This window comes from Alosa sapidissima, chromosome 19, assembly GCF_018492685.1.
Source record: "Alosa sapidissima isolate fAloSap1 chromosome 19, fAloSap1.pri, whole genome shotgun sequence".
NCBI lineage: Eukaryota > Metazoa > Chordata > Actinopteri > Clupeiformes > Clupeidae > Alosa > Alosa sapidissima.
The window spans coordinates 1,744,922-1,766,237 of NC_055975.1; the positions used below are offsets into that span (position 1 = coordinate 1,744,922).

The window sequence follows — 21,316 nt, forward strand, 5'->3', positions numbered from 1 at the left end:
CGAGAGATCCTGAACTCCGGTGCTGCAGTGCGGTCCACCACAGAGCTTTAATAGCACCGCGAGCTGTGGGGCTGCTTGTGGAGAGGGCCTGGCCAAGGTCCACGGTCCACGTGGCACTAACCGAGAGAGAGCAGGAGAGAAAATAAAGAGAAGAGAAAGTGAGAGAGAAAGATAGAGAGAGAAAGATAGAGAGCTGGAAGAAGGTTGCAGGGAAGCTTAATGACGGATGGACTGGCTCACTTATAGGCTGACTCACTCAGCTCTCTCTCTCTCTCTCTTTCTTTCTCTCTCACTTTTCATTTTGCTTGTACAGTATGTCTTGTTTTTAGGCATGTCTAAATGTTTGTGTTTGGTAAACCAGTAACTTCAAATACTTCAAGGGCAATTCCACCAAAACTGTCACTTCCATAACGCCAACACAGTACCATGGTATGGTATGATGTGAATGATGATTACTTGAAATCTGAGCATTCACTCTTCTTTGTTGTATAACTTACATGAAAAACTTTTCACATAATTATTCGCATTATACAAATACCATGGCTTTTAGTTGCCATTATGGACGTGACAGTTTTGCGTGGAATTGCCCAGAGCTAGATTTTGAACTGGATTGGATTGGAGTAGGATTTGTTCCAATAAACCAAACCTAAAATGCTTAAAATCAAAGTCTCTCTTTCTCTGCCTTCTTTAGCCAGGACCCAGCGGTAAAAAGGGCCACTCTTGCACGTGCATCAGTATAGCTGTATGTAGTCCAACATCTATACTGCATCTAAATGTTCCCTGTTGTGCTCAGTGACTTTCCGACAAAACCAACACCCTCTATGTTTAGCCTGACGTTGACCACTTTAAAGCAGAAACAAGTAATGGCTCCTACGGTTATGCACGGCACTGCCACAGACTGGAAATGTAGAATAGATGCATAAATGTAGTGTTTCTTCTGCTCTCTAGCCACGGATTTCCCCTTTGCTAAAGATAGCCTAGATAATCTACTTCTGTGTGGGACACTGTATGTATTTGGATACCAATGCATATCCTCATTGAAGTCTATCAGAACATTTCAAATCCAATGCAAGTGCTCTCCAGGAATCCTGGAAGAAAATGGACTGATTGACAAACAGACATGCAAACATACCCGTGTGTGAGTGAGAACACGGTGGTGGGCAACATACACTCATGTTGGACATTGGTTGAGTACTAGCCTCTTCTTGACTTCATAATACAGATACATATACAGATTGTTTAGCCTCGTAAACCATACTCTTGAATAAGCTCCTCTTCGGCAAAGAATCTGGCCTGGCTTCATTGGCAAACTTCTTCTTCCTGGTGGATGGACACTTGTTTGAAGTTTAAAATCATTGGAGTTCCTTTGAACCGAGTTAGTGAGTTCACTAACAACAGGCCTTTCGTCATACAGAGAAGTTTCTCTGCACCACCAAGCAAGCTAGCATCAGAGCCTGTCTACAGAGAACCTGTTCATTCCCTATTAAGCCCCATTGTAGCGAATTTGGTTGCATTCCACTTTGGTTGCATGAGTTCCACTAGGGATGATCGTGGGTGACGAGAGCAAAATGAATGGAAGTCTAGTAAAAGTATATATACTCTTTTGATCCCGTGAGGGAAATTTGGTCTCTGCATTTATCCCAATCCATGACTTAGTGAAACACACTCAACACACAGTGAACACACAGTGAGGTGAAGCACACACTAATCCCGGCGCAGTGAGCTGCCTGCAACAACAGCGGCGCTCGGGGAGCAGTGAGGGGTTAGGTGCCTTGCTCAAGGGCACTTCAGCCGTGCCTACTGGTCGGGGTTCCGGTTCCAGGTCTGAAGCGCTAACCAGTAGGCCACGGCTGCCCCAATGTCTATTAGCTGTCTGTGGAGCTAGACAGCTAAATTTGTCTCTTTCACCTGATTGTTGTTGAAAAATGGCAGATTTTATTGTTGTTTCTGGAAGTTCAATATGGATTATAGGTCGAAAGTTGAATGAACGAGTACTTATGTCCTTTTCGATTTCTTGCAGGTTGGGTCGTAGTTGCCCATAACACGCTAGCATTCTGCTAATGAATGACGTCATTGACATTTTTGAAAGGCTTTTTAGAACAAATAAGCACCTTTAAAAATAATACTCAGCAGTGTGTATTATCTTTGCCTCCCCCTTCGATCACGTCATCCTTTTAAAAAGATGATGAAGTTGCTTTGTAGGGCCCAATGTTAAAGTGGTTCTCATACTATTTGAGTGACAGAACTTTCATCCTCTGCTCTTATTAAGTGTGGTGTCCCCCAAGGTTAAATTTTAGGCCCTCTTTTATTTTCAGTGTATGCTCCATTACTCCCCCTCAGCACCATCTTAAAAAAAATACAGATTTCAATGTCATTGTTATGCTGACGCATACTTTTTTTGGAGGTCGGGTCCTCCGAGTTTACGGCCGGCATGAAGGCACTATTATTTCCACATGAAGTGACATGAACGATAACATTATTTCTGGGAAAAATGTTTTTCCCATGCGCATGAACGCACCGTCAGTACTGAAGCGAAAATAAATTGAACGAAAGTACGTAGACAGCAAAGCCAGGCTACAGAGTGTTAGCATGTGTCTAAGTTTGCCGTGTGTGTGTGTGTGTCCTGTTCAATTCTAATGAAAGTTTTTGGCTGACCTAAATTGGTGCTGTGTGGTTTTAGCTGTTAGCTTGTCATCGACTGGCAAGCTGATGAAGTGATCAATGTGAAATCCCACAGAGGACCAGCAGTAAACTGAACATTTGTCCTCAGTAATACTTTCACCGGGGCTGTATGGTGCGATGCCATTCTTTTTTGTCTTGTAAACTGTTATTTTAACCTGATTCTGAGTTCCCCCTGGCTAGCCCTCTAGCTGAAGAAGCCTTGTAAATCTGAGCGCATACCAAAAGTTTGCTACATCATGACTATCTTGAGACTAGCACTCTTCATGAGACAGAGCATTCAAAAGACGGGATGAAGTAGAGCTAGCACAAATTTGACCTAATTATGTTTTTTCTTTTTTTTTTTTGGTTCGGTCCGGTGAATGTATTTGCTGCTGTGACTGAGGCAATAAAGACCCGGCTGTTGTTTCTGGCAAAGAGAGAGACAGCTGGGACCCACATTGGATCAGTCCATTTTTCTTCTTCCGCTCTTTTTCTTTGATTAAATAAAAAAAAACCTTACTGCAATTCCCAACCCTGAAAACTCTGAAAGCACAAAGCAGAGAATGATGTTAACCTAAAGGCCTACTCTGAACCTAATTTCTTGTGAGGTAAGTGTCCGACCAGACTGTGTACAAGTAATTGAAAAAGGTGTTTTTGGACAAGCTGCATGTTAAGAGGGGAATGGTCAGTCGATACCTCATATTATATGTTAATTCCATCTGTATGGTGAAAAACTTGTTGCCTGGTTTCCCAAAGGTGTTTCAAGATTACATTACATCTGCTTGTTAAATGGCTCAGAATTGCATTTCACATAAATGCTCTAGTTGTAAGGATTTGTATGATTGGATATTGGCCTGTCCTTGGTAGGGAGTCCTCCGTTAAAGCACATCAAATGTGTCGGAAACAGAAGGCCAAGAATTTGTGTCTGTGACATCACTTAGAAGCTGCCCTGGTTTGTACCAAGATCATCTTTGCCGGTGTTTTTGTACCCCGTGTAAGAGAGACTAATATGTTTTGACGTTTGACATCTCAAACAAAGTTATTGGTGTTGGTCTTGGCTCTCCTGGATCAGCTGACCTACTTTTTTGCGTATTGAAATGGTTTTAAAGAGTTTGACTGCGTGCTGAGTGAAGGCGCAATTCAGTGGTTTGCTGGCTCATGTTCAGACAATCAGGAGTGGCAGACCCCCTTTGCCGCACATTTTGAAGTGCTCTTATGTTTCAGTTATCACACTTTCAAATTCTAACTTAATAAAAATCAGATACCAGGCCATGGATCCGTGGGGTAGAGCGAGTAATAGAGATCACTTGGTTTGCAATCTATTTAGGTCAAGGCCTGACATCTCTTTTCCTCCTTCTACTACAAAGAATTTCAGCACAGAGTATGAGATAACAGCATGGAAGTGCCATCCTCACACTCAAAGAACTAGGACAATGCATGAACCACACTAATAGAACTGCTGCATAGAACAACCTGGTAATGCTTAACAGATGCATTGTGAAGGTCATTTTAGTTATGAAGACATGATATGAGAAAGCGATTGTTTGTTTACCGTCTTCCACTCTGCCACAGAATTAAGTTGTAACCAGGAGCTAAAACGGACTGTAGTCTCAATATGAAAAATATTATCATTTTTCAAAGACATGTAATTAGTGGTGTGAAGATGGTAGTAAAGTGAGACTGCTGCATTTATTTTTCTCTCTTTTTAACACTGTGCTTTCTCCCTTAAGTAAACCGCTGCAACACGATCTTACGTGAGACTTTGGAAAGTTGGACTGCAACTGAAATCTGGCCTTGACTGACATGACTTGAAATGAAGTTTTAAATTTAGCTTGTCAACACTGCCTCTGGCCATGTGAATGCTTTTATGGGCAAGGTGGCACAGTGGTGAGGGAACATAGATTTCTGTGTATTCACATTTATGTTGGGTTGTAAGAGTGATTGTTTTACCTGTTTTAGACTGTGTGTGTGTGTGTGTGTTTGTTAGCATGCAGTTTTAAGACAGCAACCAGTCATTTTGTTAAACTTTTTTATCATCCACTCACTCAAGACACTGGTTGAACATTAACATAAATTTGCCATCCAGACCACAACCTGCAAGCCTGCAATCTCCTCACATCAAAAAAAGAGGAAAAAAAACACTGTTTATCCTTATTGGAGAATTGCCAGAAAATGAGCAAATCCTTTAAAAAAAAAAAAGAAAAAACGACACAAAGCGTTAGGCCAAGAACAGAGAGCAGTTTCGGCCACCACGGCTCCAGCACAGACAAACACACAACCTGGATGGACAGGGGTCAGCCAACAAGCACATGAAAAGAAGGCAAAACAAAGCTCTCTCGTTCTCTCCCATTCCCTCTCATTCTCTCCCTCTGTCTGCCATAGCCTGCAGCATCAGTAGCCTCCAGGCTTGTGTGGAAACAGGTTATGAGGGGAGAAAATGAAGGTGAGCAGACAAAGAGTCTGACTGGGGCTTTGATCTACATGGAATTAGGAGAGGCTCCTGTCTTTGGCTTTGGGCTACTTGAGAGATGGAGGGAGAGATGGGAGTGAAAAAGTGAGGGTGAGTAGGGATTAAGAGAGAGAGTAGAGAGGATAAAAATATGAGTGACCAAGAGAGTGAGAAGAACATACACAGTAGAGGAGAAAGCAAGGAGGGAAACAAAGTGAGTGAGAGAGAAAGAAACAGAAGATACTGGAAAAGAGTAAGAAAGTTGTGCCTTCAGACATGATTCACCTCTCTCCCCCTGACCCACATACACCAGAACATTTGGCTTGGATACTGGCCACTGGCCAGTTCTCTCAGTCTATGTGACACTACGTCAGCCCCTACACGTGCACACACACACACACACATACCACTCGGTACATCTTCCAGAGGTCATCCTCCATTACAGTACATGCGGATACCATAAAGTTCTTATTTATCTGAGGCCCAGCTTGAGTCTGTGCTTTTAGGCCCCTCGTGGCCTCCCTTCCAGCCTCTTGGCATCCCCATCCCCCCCCCTAACCCCCCCCACACACACACACACACCAGGCCAAACGGGAGTATGTGATGGAGCAGCGGCAAGGCATGTGTGGGACACAGATGAGATGAGAGACGCTGGAGCTGTCAGCAGATGCTTTAATGACTGTTTTCATTGGTGTGTGTGTGTGTGTGTGGGGGGGGGGGGGGGTGGTTTGGATTCGCATCATCCAATTGGCATAATTACACCATGCAGGGCTTCTTTACATATGATGGAGTCCTTGAGCAAGGCACTTAACTCCAAGTTGCTCTGGGGACAATGGCCCTTGTAATATAATTGTCGCTTTGGATAGAAGCGTATATGCTAAAGGAATAAATGTAAATGTAATTGTGAATATTGGAGAGGATGTATAGGATGTATCTGAGTGAGCTTTATGCTTGCTTTGTCTGGCTGCGTCTGGATGTGTGTGTGTGTTTAAAAGTGGTGTTGGCTTTTCTGTGTGTGTATTGGTGCAAGTGTATACAGTATATCTTAGTGTATTCTTTATGTTAGCTGTGTCTATGTGTGTGTGTATGTGTGTGAGCTGTGTGAATTCCTGACACACACACAGTGCTCTTGTCCATGTCAGGTCATGGAGGTGGGGCTGTCGTTGGCGGCGGAGGAAACTCCTCTCGGGGAGAGGGCCCTGCGGGCCATGAGGGAGACCAGAGAGCAGGAGGCGCGTCTGAGGGACATCCAGCAACAGCTGGACGCCATGGAGCGCAGCCAGACTGAGAGTGTGAGTCTGCAGTCACCCAGCATGGGAAACACTACAACACACACACACATACACATACACACACGGGACTTTACAGAGGCACACAGTTTATGTGCATGTGTTATTATATAAGTGTACCTACATACATACATACATACATACAGCTTGTGTACATTGTGGACTAAATCTCCATTGTACAATGTATATAATATCATTCCAAAATTCCATGCAAAAAGTGAAAGCATCAGGGGTCTCATGTACAAAGACTTGTGTGGATTTCATACTAAAACATTGCGTATGTGCAAACCTGAAAAGTAGCGGCAGCATTCCACGCAGCTTTTCTTTGTACATCCCAATTAACGTGAAATGAAGTGTACATGCACGAGCATTACACTCCACCCTCTCTCCTCCCTCAATCACACTCATTTTAATATGCTAACTAGAAGGCCACTTCTCAAAGATCAAAAAACTCAAAGATCATAATTCTTGATTTCGCTTACAAACTGACGGTTTTATGCATTCACTAAACAAAGATTATGGAAATTAAACACTACTTTTCCATCAAAAAGCTTGTTGTAAAAGGCATAACTTATTAGATTTAAGAACTAGGTTTGCTAGCTCTGTGTGTTATGAGTCCCATAGAACAACACTGCCATCTACTGGATTAGAAAGTGTCAGCAGGCTACTTGTGGATCTGGGTGGCTTCTCTGCCGCAAAGATTGTCTCAAAAACATGTGTGCTGATCCACAAATGCGAAAAACGAAAACTGCGTGTGCTGGTGATCCACAAATGCAAAATTAGATTTCACAAAGGCAATTTTCAGTTTTACAATTTACAAATACACATCTACAATTGTGAAAACAAATTTACAAGTTACAAATATGATTTTTTTCACGTGTGGATTTGTGCGACTTTTAAACAGAAAGAGCTAAATGTTTCGTATTCACTCAACCAGCTTTAATTATAATGATTTCAGACTGCTCTAACACAGCTGTGCAAAAAAGTGTAAACAATAACATAGGCCTACAATAGGCATAGGCTACAGTTGCTCTGATAAAGCTGTGCAAATAACAAAAGACCAAAAGTTTGACATTGCATTGTGTGACAAAACTGCAGGTTTTTCAATATTTTTGTGCCCAAAATATTGCATTGTGCAGTACAATGTAGGCCTGCGTTGTCAGTCAGGGTCAACTTTTGGTCTTTTGTTATTTGCACAGCTTTATCAGAGCAACTGTAGCCTATGCCTATTGTAGGCCTATGTTATTGTTTACACTTTTTTGCACAGCTGTGTTAGAGCAGTCTGAAATCATTATAATTAAAGCTGGTTGAGTGAATACGAAACATTTAGCTCTTTCTGTTTAAAATATCGATATATATATCATATATCGCCAATCAGCTCCAAAATATATTGGGATATCAGTTTTGGTCCATATCGCCCAGCCCTACTTACTCCTTGTGCAGTTAAAGGTGCGATTTGTAGGATTGTTACCGAATGACAACATGGCTGTGATTTTTTTCACGTGTGGATTTGTGCGACTTTCATGCGAAGAACGTCTCAAAAACACTTAACTTTGGAAAGCGAAGAATGCGTGTGCTGGTGATCCACAGAATCACATTTCACAAATGAAATTTTCGGTTTTACAAATGTTGACATCAAGTCCCGCCCACATCCAACTCAGCCATGTTTTCTTTGCCTACGTCACTCCCCATACGCTTTGGCTTTACTACCGACCTATGCTACCGACAGCCAGGTAGCGAATTATATAGTATATTGTTTCATATTAGATGATATAAACTGATGATGTAGGCTAAGCACAAATTACATTTCATGCAACAACAGTGAATTTTTCATGTAGCCTAGGCTAGTTACTGTAATTGGGTTCGTGTACTTCATTTGATTTCCGTAATTGGTCATTTTAAATATTGATGAGAATGTGTTCAAATGGAAAACGAGACATATTTGATTTAATTTAGCCCGCAAAAGTATAATGGTGTGTTGTTTCATTATCATGGACTATCGGCTGAACAGCAAGAATTCTCCATTACAACCAAATGTAGCGTACAAAGGGGCGATTTTGCTGGTCGGGTGAACCAGAAGCATGTATTGTGTAACGTTAACCGGATAGATCAAGGTAGACATATCCTCATCTCAAATATGGCTAGCCTACTGCCCAGATAGCAAGCAGATATCGGACCACCGGTAGATGGCTACTTGTCGGCAACCCGCGATGGTAACGTTAGGCCACCGGCAGTCTGCCGTATAAATTAATAAAGAAAAGGTTGTCAAAGCTGCGGCTCGTTTGCCCAGCGGACCGCTGTAGAACAGATGTGCAAAAACTCAGCGGTCCGCCGGCGGCAGCGAAACCGGTGGGCCGCCGCCAGCCTCTTGCCATCTGGGTGGTTAACTTTGCTGGCTAGCTAGCCAGCTAGCTAGTTCCTATCTGACGAACAAGTACTGTGACAACGGCGTTCTTATCGAAACTGTTGGTGCTGTTGCGAGTTGTTGCACTGGTTTGAATCCACAGTTTACGTGTTGAATTACACAATAAAACGTGTTTTGCAGTAAGTTGCTGGTTTGTAGAATGTAGCAGCTCGCTCAGTCTTGTTGCGAGTCCTGGCTCTCTCTCTGCTGAGTGCTGACTGCCTCCCTGGCTCCCTCTCGCTGCCAGCAATTTTAAACTGAGTGACGTAATACAAAAAAACATGGCTGACTTGGATGTGGGCTGGGCTTGATGTCAAGCCCCGCCTTCAGCGAGATGCTCCTCAATAAAAGGCCTAGACTCACGATCACCTAATGTTGTTGCGCTGCATTGCCTCTAAGTGTCGCCAACTGACGATACACATTGGAAATGTGCGTACGCCAGACATGAAGTTTGCGTGGAGGACCGCACATTCTCACGTTCAAGTCAGTCTTCGTACATCCAGACGTGAGCGTGAGAAGTGACGTAGGCGAGGTGGGGGGAGAATGGGACGCGAGAGAATGGAGGAGTGGATTAGTTTACCTTACGAGTAGGGCTGGGCGATATATCGGTATTACGACTACGACCGATATATTTTTGAAAACGATGTAGTTGAGACAATATCGTAATACCGGTATTATGTCAAATAATGGGCCATTTTATCAAAGCCACTTGCTCTTCTGTGTTCAGACCATTCAGATAGCCGCAGCTCTGCTCAACTGCGCCCCTGCGTGTGCACGTTCTCCCTTGCAGCACTACAAACTTTCAAACATGACGGACACTGAGTCAGATTTTGTTTACCTTGATCAGAGGTTGGTGCTGATGCCTATTCCGTCGGCACATCAACGGCTAGACCGAGAATTCTCGTTGTGAAATCAAAATTCCACTGGAGCTGTTTTTTACACGCAGATTTAACACTGTTTACAGCTCTTCGACTCACGGTAAAATGTCATGTTTGGTACATAGCCTAGCTAATTTAAATACACTGATGAATGCTTGCGTTTAGCGATATACAGTAGCAGATCTAAAGTCCTCAGGGAGACAACCTACACGCTGATTTTATTAAGAGGATATGCACGTGGCGACGCGCGAGCAGTTAGGGGCATCATTTTTCTATGATTCCTGAAACCCCATTCAATCGTGCATAGGGATTTTTCTTACCGGAACATGCAAAAATGAACGCATACAAAACGACGGTAGCGTCTATCACACTCTTGATGAGTGACTCAGTTACGTTGTTTAAGTAGCCTAATTGTTTGTAACTATTTTTGTTGTTGATAGCAACATGTCTAGGCCATCATAGGCTACATTTGCTTGTCATCTAGGCCCTATCAAACCCTCACGGGTAAAAAAACTGCATTGTGTGACAAAACTGCAGGTTTTTCAATATTTTTGTGCCCAAAATATTGCATTGTGCAGTACAATGTAGGCCTGCGTTGTCAGTCAGGGTCAACTTTTGGTCTTTTGTTATTTGCACAGCTTTATCAGAGCAACTGTAGCCTATGCCTATTGTAGGCCTATGTTATTGTTTACACTTTTTTGCACAGCTGTGTTAGAGCAGTCTGAAATCATTATAATTAAAGCTGGTTGAGTGAATACGAAACATTTAGCTCTTTCTGTTTAAAATATCGATATATATATCATATATCGCCAATCAGCTCCAAAATATATTGGGATATCAGTTTTGGTCCATATCGCCCAGCCCTACTTACTCCTTGTGCAGTTAAAGGTGCGATTTGTAGGATTGTTACCGAACGTTCTGCAGACCAAAATCAAAACACTGGTGAACGTTCTCAAGACTACCAGACGCGAGCCTCTTCTGGGTTGCCAGATGTAATTAAGACTTAGCTAACGTTAGTTGACCTGCAGCTGCTTTAACGTTTCTCCAACCATGACCTAGCTACACATTACGGAAACAGTGAAAAAATACCTCTCTAACCAACGTAACATATTTAGCTCAAGTTAGCGATGCATATAAAGTTTAGCCTAGGCTACCTGTTGTGGAGAAATATGGCCAGCTCTGCGTCAGACTTGATATTTTTCGTTTGACAAAGACGTCACCATCTCAGGAAGCTCCTCCGATGTCCACTTAATTTGTTTCTTGTTTAAATTTTGGAAATTTGCCTGCCTCTCGTAGGCGTTCATGACTACAACTGACAGCTGTTGACAGTTGGCCTTTGCTAATTTGGCAACCCAAATAGGAGGACGCGCTAGCCCATTATTAATACGCTATTCTAGAATGAATCGTTCAAAACATAAACGAAAATTCCAAGACATTCCGCCCCGTAACTCATTTTTTCATGGGTTTTACGGGGTTTTACGGGTTAGAGTAATGTTGTCAAATAAGCCATTACTTCAATTCATCGTGTTTCCTTACTCTCTGACAACATATGGTGATCATTTTTGGAATGGTTACAGTTTATTTTCCATTATTTCCTACATACTGGACCTTTAAATATTTACAAACAGGTATGTGCTGTGTAGCATACTTTTTTCTTATTTGCACAGCTCTATCTGTATGTCAATTGGTTTATTATATTGGCTTTTAACGGTAGCCTATGTTTTGTGTTACCTTTATTGTAAAGCTGTAGGCCTGTGTTGCCAATCAGGGTCGACCGAATATTGTTATTTGCACAGCCCTCAGAGCAACTGTATGCCTATTGGTTATTGTTTACACCTTTTTGCACAGCTCTGTTAGAGCAGTCTGAAATGAATATAATTAAAACCGGCTGTGTTGTCATAATTGTTGTGTTGAGTGAATATATGAAGCACTTCGCTTTTTCTGTTTGAAATATCAATATCGTATCGATATCGTATATCGCCAATCAGCCCCAAAATATCGGGATATCAGTTTTGGTCCATATCGCCCAGCCCTACTTACGAGACCGATAAATACTTTGACCCATTTTAATCAAGATTTGTTTACCTTCATAGGCCGTAATGTTATACTAGCGTTAACAACTTGACTACATGATAGTGGAAGTGATCGAAGCTGATAGACGAACAAGGTACTTTTAAACTTTGATTTTAATCATTTCTTCCCCCTTTATGGATGGATGTATGAGACTGATGAGAGGCTATGATGTGGCTTAGAGATTGTCCACACTCCTGAAATTATGAAACATATAGTGGGGAGAACCGGGACGAATGAAACACTTTTTAATTAAACGTCATTTAAGACATCGTTCCACACTGAAAATTAATAACAATGCTTGGTTGGGAAGGCAGCTTGGTCAAGTGCTTGGTCTGTCCAAGTCACATTAAACACATGAAAACGAAAACGCAGCATGTGAATTATCAAACATGCAAGCATAGAACAAGTTTGTTTGTGTGTGTGTCTGTGTGTGTGTGTGTGTGTGTGTGTGTGTGTGTGTGTGTGTGTTTGTGTGTAGTGGGGGACTATGTTGGGTAGCTAAGAGGGTCTTGAGGGAAAGCTACTGTGGTCAATGATGTGTGAAAATTGATCTGAAAAGGGTCTATTTTGAACTTTTCAAAAGTACTAGTATTTGGAAAGGCCGCTTTTGGATGACCTCCTAAAGCAGTTCAACTCTGTGCCGTTTGTTCTCATCCTGTGATATATTATGGTGTAGTTTTGGGCTGTCAGCATGGAACCTAGCTAGGGCCACAGCTAGAGCCAGAACGTGAGCGAGTAATCCAAAGGGAGCCATATACAGCACGTGGAGCTACACACACACACACACACACACAAGCATAGATACACACAAACTGACTAAAATACAAAGAAAAGTCCATGTTTGTGTATGACCTGCATGTATTGCAGACATGCATTTGTTAAGGGTTCATATATAATTTTGTTTAGACATTGCATGTTGTTGTGCATGTGTGATGTCTGGTGAGCACAAAGCCATGATTTATTTGCATGGCTAGCCCGATGCCGAAGCACCACTTTGAAAAAGCTGTTGGTAGCATCGGCTAACTAGCGCCAGATTTTGGAGTGCAGGGGACAAGCCGAGATGGGCTATGAGACATACGTTCACACTCGGTATCATGTTTCAATACACTTTAGGTCAATATCACACCGGAATTCTCTTTTAATGCCAAGGATGGACTATAAAGCTGAATTGATTTAATTACATGCCAAATGGCATTGCTTTGGACTCATGTAGTGTGTACACTGGAGGTAGAGGTTGCGAACTTCAGCTGTTAAGCCCTATCAAACCCAGTGACCTCAAGCAGCTGAAGGGAACTAAGGCAGACATCAGTAGGCCTACACCCTCACAGAAAGCCCTGTTGCCAAGTGTCCAACACAAAAGCATTCAGACACCATGGGCCATTTCATCATGCATAGGCCCATTTAAAAAGCTATATTTTCTCTGCTTTCTTTAGCAGACCATTAAGGAACATTATTTTTATTTTAGATGTGGCTCCCACAACTTTCAAAAAAACAAAAAAGAGTCAAGCCTCTGATTATACCATGAAGCCATTTCTGGTGTAGTCTCCTTGCAGACCCTTGCAGTTGTAACAAAAACATTTTCACTGGGGAGGGAAGATGGGCATTCTTTATCAGCATTTCTATTTTGCAAATGTTGTAAAGGCTTTGTTTTCCAGTCTCACTCTCCCTTAGCTCAGACACAATGCACAGTTCATCCCTGTTCTCTCTGCAGGTTGGCTTGTCTTCTTAACAACCCTAAAGCATAAAGTCATGCTCATTCAGCAGGGATATTGTTGTTGAGATCACCATGAAGACCACAGCACTGATACAAACAAAGAGGTTGCCAACACACACACAAATAAAGCCAACACACTCACAAATAAAGCCTCAATTTAAGTCTAGACAACCCAACTGAAAAAAATGTCACATATGAAGCTGATAACGATGAAACATTGTCCAGTAAAAGTAGGGTAATTTAATTTAATCCAACACTATTTTCAGCACTGTCACCAACAACTTCTCATTTAAGAAGCTTCCCGTGGACCTCAGTGAACCTATTTCAGAGTGCCGTAATGGGAACACTTTTACAGTAACATTATTTTGAGAGAATCTCTCTGTTCCTGCAGCCACGCTGGTGGAGTTGGGTTAGCAGAGCACAAGGTTCATTTCTCAGGGTGCACACTCACTGATTATGATCACGTGTGCTTTTTCTATAATGTTTGCTGCCTTTGAGAAAAACATACCATTGTCCCATTCATTTCAGTTCAGTTCATCAATGCACATTTTTGCTTTTTTTTATTGATATTCCCCAGACACTTGTACTTAAACAAACATCTGAATTGACCAACAGCAAGTACATTAGTATTAAGTATTACATTATTAAACAGAGTTGACGGGGAATTCATGGAGTCCTCTGATGTGACCTTGTATGACCTCAATAGAGCTTAACTTTGTGAATAAGAATTCGAAAAGCAGAATTTAAAAAGCAAAAAAGCAAGATGACTATTGGTTGTTGTTTGCAGAAAATGCCTATTTATACAACTAAAGTGGTAAGGAGGGACATGCATAAATCACTGAAGTATGTGAAGAGAACTGGCTGTAGAAGCCTAACATCACTACCATATGACACTGACCTGGATCTGAGCATCCCAGAGACTCCAGATGATGTGTGTCTGTCGGCCTTGGTGCTCTGCTGGCCATCTGGACATGGGAAGCCCTGTGGTAGCCAATCAGCTCTGGCAGCATTCCTCATCCCCACTGCATCCTGTTGTTGTTTGATTTGCATGTCTAAGATAGTGGCAAGCACAGGACGATGGTGATGCCAAGCTCTGCCATTAAAGATGAAAGAAAGCAAGTTCATCTCACTCTTCCAAAAAGCACTTGTTGTCAATCTGGTGAATATGAGTCACTATGGCATTGTAGAATATTGTTCTGCCTTTCAGCCGAATAGACCACTGTGTTCATGTATCAACTGTGGCTTATAATATCTGTACTTATATTTTTATTTTTTTGGCAAATGACTGGTGTTGCATGGCCTACTTATCTGTGAAGCATTATGAATGCTGATGGCGTTGCAGCACAAATATTGGACACTGACAGGGTGGAGGGTGACTGATTAAGGGGGAGTGGTGTTGCACAACTGGCCTTTCTGGCCCAAGAGTTCCCCTGCAACCCCAAAGTGAGGCTTGTCTCGTCTCACCTTAAAGGAGAATTCCGGTGTGATATTGACCTAAAGTGTATTGAAACATGATACCGAGTGTGAACGTATGTCTCATAGCCCATCTCGACTTGTCCCCTGCACTCCAAAATCTGGCGCTAGTTAGCCGATGCTACCAACAACTTTTTCAGTAGTGGTGCTTCGGTATCGGGCTAGCCATGCAAATAAATCACTGTTTTACACCCATTTACGAGGCTCAATGTATCTCCACACTTCATTGGTAGACTTCCTAGGGCCCTGACATTTAAAACGAGACATTGAGAACTTTGAAAAAGCACTGGTAGTTTACTTACAAGACGATTTATACAGACAGTATCTTCACGAAGTTTAACGTTTGCAGCCATCTTGAATTTAGTCACGATAAGTCGAGCAACGAGTAAGAATGAACAGGTATGATAAGGGATCAGATTCCAAAAATAATTCAGTGGAAATGCATGGATTCCAGTTTCTTCCAGTAGCAGCAACTGGAATCCATGCATTTCCACTGAATTATTTTTGGAATCTGATCCCTTATCATAGCTGTTCATTCTTACTCGTTGCTTGACTTATCATGACTAAATTCAAGATGGCTGCAAACGCTAAACTTCGTGAAGATACTGTCTGTATAAATCGTCTTGTAAGTAAACTACCAGTGCTTTTTCAAAGTTCTCAATGTCTCGTTTTAAATGTCAGGGCCCTCGGCAGTCTACCAATGAAGTGTGGAGATACATTGAGCCTCGTAAATGGGTGTAAAACAGTGATTTATTTGCATGGCTAGCCCGATGCCGAAGCACCACTATTGAAAAAGATGTTGGTAGCATCGGCTAACTAGCGCCAGATTTTGGAGTGCAGGGGACAAGCCGAGATGGGCTATGAGACATACGTTCACACTCGGTATCATGTTTCGATACACTTTAGGTCAATATCACACCGGAATTCTCCTTTAAAGGAGGGCATCCAAGGAGATTAAGGATGTTGTTATCGATGGCTTCAGCTTTCTCCACTGATTAAAACAGCAGGCATCTGCCAGGGCTCTGTACAGAAAGAGAGTGTGAGAGAGAGGAGAAACGGAGAGTAAAGGTCTCTTGTCACTTATAGTGATTGATTCGAAAAAGTTTTGCCTTTTTTTGACTTTTATTTAGATGGATATATGTTAATGTAAGTTGTGTGTGTTTGTGTCTATTGGTGTGTGGTATTGTGTGTTTTAGCTCTGCACCAGCCACTTTGAAAGATTAACCCTTTGGGATAGTTCTGACCTCCATTCATTATTTGGCAGCATGCACTAACCTTCTTAAAGGAACCATATGTAAGATTGTGGCCAAAACTGGTACTGCAATCACTTTTAATTACAAATTACTGTAGAGCGGTGTATCCCCTCCCCCTCCCCCCTGACTCGAGGTTGCCAACCCAGATGCCAAAACACTACTGACTGTGATTAGTAGATAGGTGGAGGGTCAGGCCAAAACAAAACATGCCATGACAAAACACAACAACAACATCAGTTGAGGGCTGCAACTTCACTTTTTAAATGATAATATCCTGGCCGGACTCCTGTTGTCAGTGATATAAGTATTTGAAATGAACATGATTTCTTAATGTCTAGTGACATATCAGGGCCATTTTATGATTAATTGAAATACATTTCTTACATACGGTTCCTTTAAAGCAGACAAATAACATAAATTTAAATTGTAAAACACATTGACCAATCAGCCGTCTCCGGTTCCACACGCGGCTTCCTGTTGCTTTGCCCCAGAGGACCTCTGGTCTCTGGTCCCAATGTGTGTCTGTCAGTTATGAAACACTGCAGTGGAAACCACTGTGGCTCTCCGTGCAGCACCCATCATTTGTAATCGAATATGCAAAGCACGCTTCCAACCTCAGAACACACGTCTGCACGGAACAATGTCATCGCGTGAAGGTATTCGCATCGAGAAGAGCCCGGAGGATTTGTTTTCATTGGCTGTCAAGGCGGACGCCGGATCTGCCGTAGCCGAGGTTTTTGGGTCGCTGCTCCATGAATGGAAACGGCTCATGTCGTGTGTGTGTGTCTGAATGTGTATCTGTGTGTATGTGTGTGTGCCGAGGCCTGAGCTTTTTTCAAAAACTCCCCGAAAATCTTCACAGTGACACGGGGGGTTAAATTTAGTTTTACTGTCTGACCGCCGAAGCGCTTTAACTACAGGGAGTCCTGGACTGTACCCCTGTGGCTAGTAGTGAATGAGGCCATAATGCTAGGCTCAGAAACCTCAGACGGGCTGCATCCCAGGCAGAACCCTCCGCTGCCCCACCCCCCCTGGGTGGCAGAGGGCTTTTTGCAGTGTGCCGGGTCAATCCAATATATCCTGCCTCAAAAAAGCCAGCCATGAGTTATGAGGAGAGGAGAGCCATGTCTCCTCTCTGGCTCAGCACTGTTAACCAACGGATGACAGAACAACAACAACCAAGCCATCAATAAGAATCAATAAGAAAGACTACTGAAGACAAAAAAACAGCTACCAATACTGATAGATTAATCTTAGCCATCAGCAAGACATCCAATCCAAAACACCCAGGACTACCTTGTCTCTTTCTGAGACCTGCCTGGGTGTTCTGATTGTAGACATCGTAAAGCAAAAAATATTGTTCTGGTGACAAAGCACAACCCCCCCCCCCCCCCCCCCCCCACACACACACACACACACACACACACACACACAAAGACACACAGACACGTCTGGGGTGTTGTGAGCGATTAGTTTGAGATTGTGTAACAGTACTTTTTTCCGCATGTGGTCTGGATGCTGAGGGTTGGGTTGACCTTGCTGGAGGTGTGGGTCGATGCCTCACGACTGTCTCAGAGCGAGTCACAGGCCACAGCGGAGCCCACTGCGAGTCTCTCTAACTGACTCAGTTCTGTTCAGCCCTCTCTTTTTTCACTTTCGCTATGGCTCTCTGTACAGTAACACATTAACACAGACTGTTCATAGATGTTTTAACACAGACTATTCATAGATGTTTCCAATATGAAGTATATTTCCCATTTGCATTGTGCACTTTAATGCTAAAGGTTTTTGGCCTTTCTTTACATCGAGATTCCTGATTCCCATTTATATTGTCTAAGAATGTAGCATTATGCACTTTTATGCTGTTTTTTTCTTTTTCAAAGGAATGAAAAGAATGGATAGGTTTATAAGAAAATGTTTCCTTGCCTCGAGAAAAAGAGACATGCCACAAGAATTGTTTAGTCTGAGTCCTGTCAACAGATTTTCAGTGGGGAAAAACGTTAAAAGGTTTTGTGAACAAACTGTTGATCTAAAGCAAAGATTGATGGCAGGAGGCTATTACTCTTGCGGTCTGTCACAGGTTTGCCTGTTGGAGGGCTCTCTTTCTCTCTCTCTGGAAAATGCTTTTCTACCTTTATGGATATCACAGGGGCTAGCTAAGGCCCAGGAAGAAGGCATGGACCTGTATCTTTTAATCTCATACAGTGGTTGTGTGAGTGCGTGTGCGTGTGTGTGTGTGTGTGTGTGTGTGTGTGTGTGTGTGTGTGTGTGTGTGTGTGTGTGAGAAGTCATCACATCCCAGAATCCAGAGAATTTGGCAAGGGCCTCCTGTTTGTCAGTGAAACATAAGTCTGTCAATGGAGTTCTCAGATGAGAAAGCAGATTTGGGTAATGCAGCAGTGAGTTTGGTACCAGAGGGGAGACTCCGCTCCTGTGCATGTAATGCAATAAGGAGCCCATTGTGATATGTGTGTGTGTGTGTGTTTGCATGAAGTATAAAGGAAAGAGCAAGGGAGCATAGTGTGTGGCTGTGTCATGCTTGTCCTGTTTTTTCTGGGTTTCTCACATATTTTAACTTTTTTCCCACTGTCTTCCCGTTTTTTAGATTTTCCTGTAAAATATCCTGTATTTTAACAATCTCATAACATTAGCCCTGCCACTGGACCTGTCCGTGTCTGTACTGTTGTCCTGTTGCTACCCCCTTCCCTTCCAGCAAAACAGATGTTATTAAAGCGTTGTTTTCCTTGCTTGAAGGCGACCTGAGAATGATATTACGCTATTTTAAGATGGTTGTTGTGAGAGCATGATTTTGATGCAAATCTGTAAGCAAAGTCTGAACTCCACACCTTGTTTAGTTAGTGCAGCAGTTTTGTAGTCTGAATTCCTGCTGTTAGCAGAGGGAGAGCAACAGAAGGATGAATGTTGAAATGTTCCTGTATTTTGGGTGAGACACACGGGACATCTCCTGTATTTTCACAGCTCAATGTTGGCAGCTATGGACTGTGTACTGTGCAGGTGTGTGGATGCATGCATGTATGACTGTGGAGGAATGTTGGTGCTGCGAGTATATGCATCTGGTATGTATGTGGATTTGGGGAATATTTGTGTGTGTTCAGTTAGTGTGTGGTCTTTTGTATAGCCACATAACACATTCAGATTTTGAGTTTGTGTGTGTGTGTGTATGACTGTGTATGTTTTACCCTCTGCCAACCTGCCCCCATGATTTCATAACAGATTCTTCATGTGATAGCCAGAGTTCACACTAGGTTGCCTTTTTTCCACTCATACACAGAGGCAGCCACTCGCACTGGAATCCAATGGAGGGCAGGCAGGCAGGCTGGCAGGCAGGCAGCACACATGGCTCTGATAAATGTCCAGCACAGAGCTCTCTGTCTTTCTTCCTCTCTCTCCCTCTCTGTCTGTCTCAGTGTAACTCTCTCCCTCTCCCTCATTCTCACTATCTCCATCTCTCTCTGTTACTCTCTCACTCCATCTCTCCCTCACTCTCACTATCTCCATCTCTGTTACTCTCTCTAACTTTCTCACTCCATCTCTCTCTGTTACTCTCTCTAACTTTCTCACTCCATCTCTCTCTCTCACTATCTCCATCTCTCTGTTACTCTCTCTAACTTTCTCACTCCATCTCTCTCTCTCACTATCTCCATCTCTCTGTTACTCTCTCTAACTTTCTCACTCCATCTCTCTCTCCATCTCACTCTCAATATCTCTCTCTGTCTCTCTGTTACTCTTCCTCACTGTCTCAGTCTGTCTATCTCACTCTCTTTCCATCTCTCTCTCTCTCTCTCTCTTTCTGTCCATCTGTCTGTTTCTCTCTCTGAGGGCAGTTTGGGCCTCAGTTCTGCCATGAGCTTGGTGACCGCCCAGCCGACTGGCACCTCAATCAAGATGAAAGCCCCTTCGTAATGGCATTCAGCACATCTCAATATGACCAAAGAAACCCAAAACAAGAGTTTGTACTATTTCTGACAAGCTCCCCGGCCTCAACCCAAAGCTGATATATGTTATTAGTCTGTAAGTGTGATGCCGATATAGCAAGCCACAATCCCGGGAAATTGACATCATTTCTTTTTATACACAACATCAGACCACAATTAAATCTAAAATTTCTCTCATGTTGGTTTTATGAGGCTCTGATATATTTTGGAAATCGCGACAGACAGAGTAGTGTCATGCAGGATCACTTAAGTCGGCGATGTTTGGGCTTCGGGAGTTAAGGAAACCCATGCAACCTTGCAGCTTTGATGGCTTGATTGGTGGCTGCCCAGAATGTGGACTCTGGCCAATGGCAACACTGGTGTGTCAGACTTAACCTCATGCTTTATGGGGCATGACTGTAGGGCACACGGGACATGGCGCTGAGAAAGCACGGTCAACCAAACGTCATGTCTGTCAGTCCATAAAAAACTTTACAGGATGCATGGAAGATCATGTGTAAGTCTGTAACTCATGTTAAGTTCTTTTTTTTGCCCTATCTCATTGCAAGCAGTGTTGCCACACCCTTGAACTTGAGGAGCATGCCCTAAAAGGGGGCATGACCTAATGGCCACAATGGAGCACAAGGAGGCTATAGTGATAGGTTTGATCATAAGGTAGAATGTTTGGTTTTCTTCCTCCATTTTTCCCTTCCAACATCTTCAAAACATGCGGACAATCTGACATGAGGACATCAACTTGTCAACAGGGGCATTATATGACATCTTGCAGAACACGCACACCCAACCCCCACCCTGTGAAATGCATATCTGCGCTCGGCGCTCAAAAGGATTCCTGCTTTTATTACGACGACCAGTGGCCCCCAGGTTACTCTGGCTGAACAAATCGAGAGAAAAGAGTGAAAGAGAATAATAATAAGAAAAGAACATAACTATGTGACCTTTGTAACACGAGCAGCAATGCTCCAGGGTAAAGTAGCCCTTGACACTGAGACCTGGGTGCCTGTAGGGGGTGGGGTGGGGTGGGGGATGGAGGGGATGACCTCAGAGAGCCGGAACCTCAGTACGGGACAGAGCAGAGGGCAGTGTGTGGGTGTTGAGGTGCTGTTGGTGTGGGGGTCACGTGCGCTGGGTGCACAACGGCGCCATCACTACTGGTGCTGCTGCTG

The 21,316-nt window shown here is 43.0% G+C and overlaps 1 protein-coding gene across 6 annotated transcripts in view; it reads left to right on the top strand.

Annotated features, from left to right (window-relative positions):
* fsip1 (fibrous sheath interacting protein 1) overlaps window positions 1-21,316 on the top strand; it is a 45,029-nt gene that overhangs the window by 17,885 nt on the left and 5,828 nt on the right. For 4 of the 6 annotated variants that reach the window (XM_042071952.1, XM_042071951.1, XM_042071950.1 and 1 more), the window contains exon 10: window positions 6,235-6,402. In XM_042071952.1, the coding sequence (XP_041927886.1) occupies window positions 6,235-6,402 (168 nt within the window). Of the gene's footprint in view, window positions 1-6,234; window positions 6,403-13,465; window positions 13,499-21,316 lie in introns of those variants that run through there. The other 2 variants (XM_042071957.1, XM_042071953.1) reach the window with 2 other exon arrangements.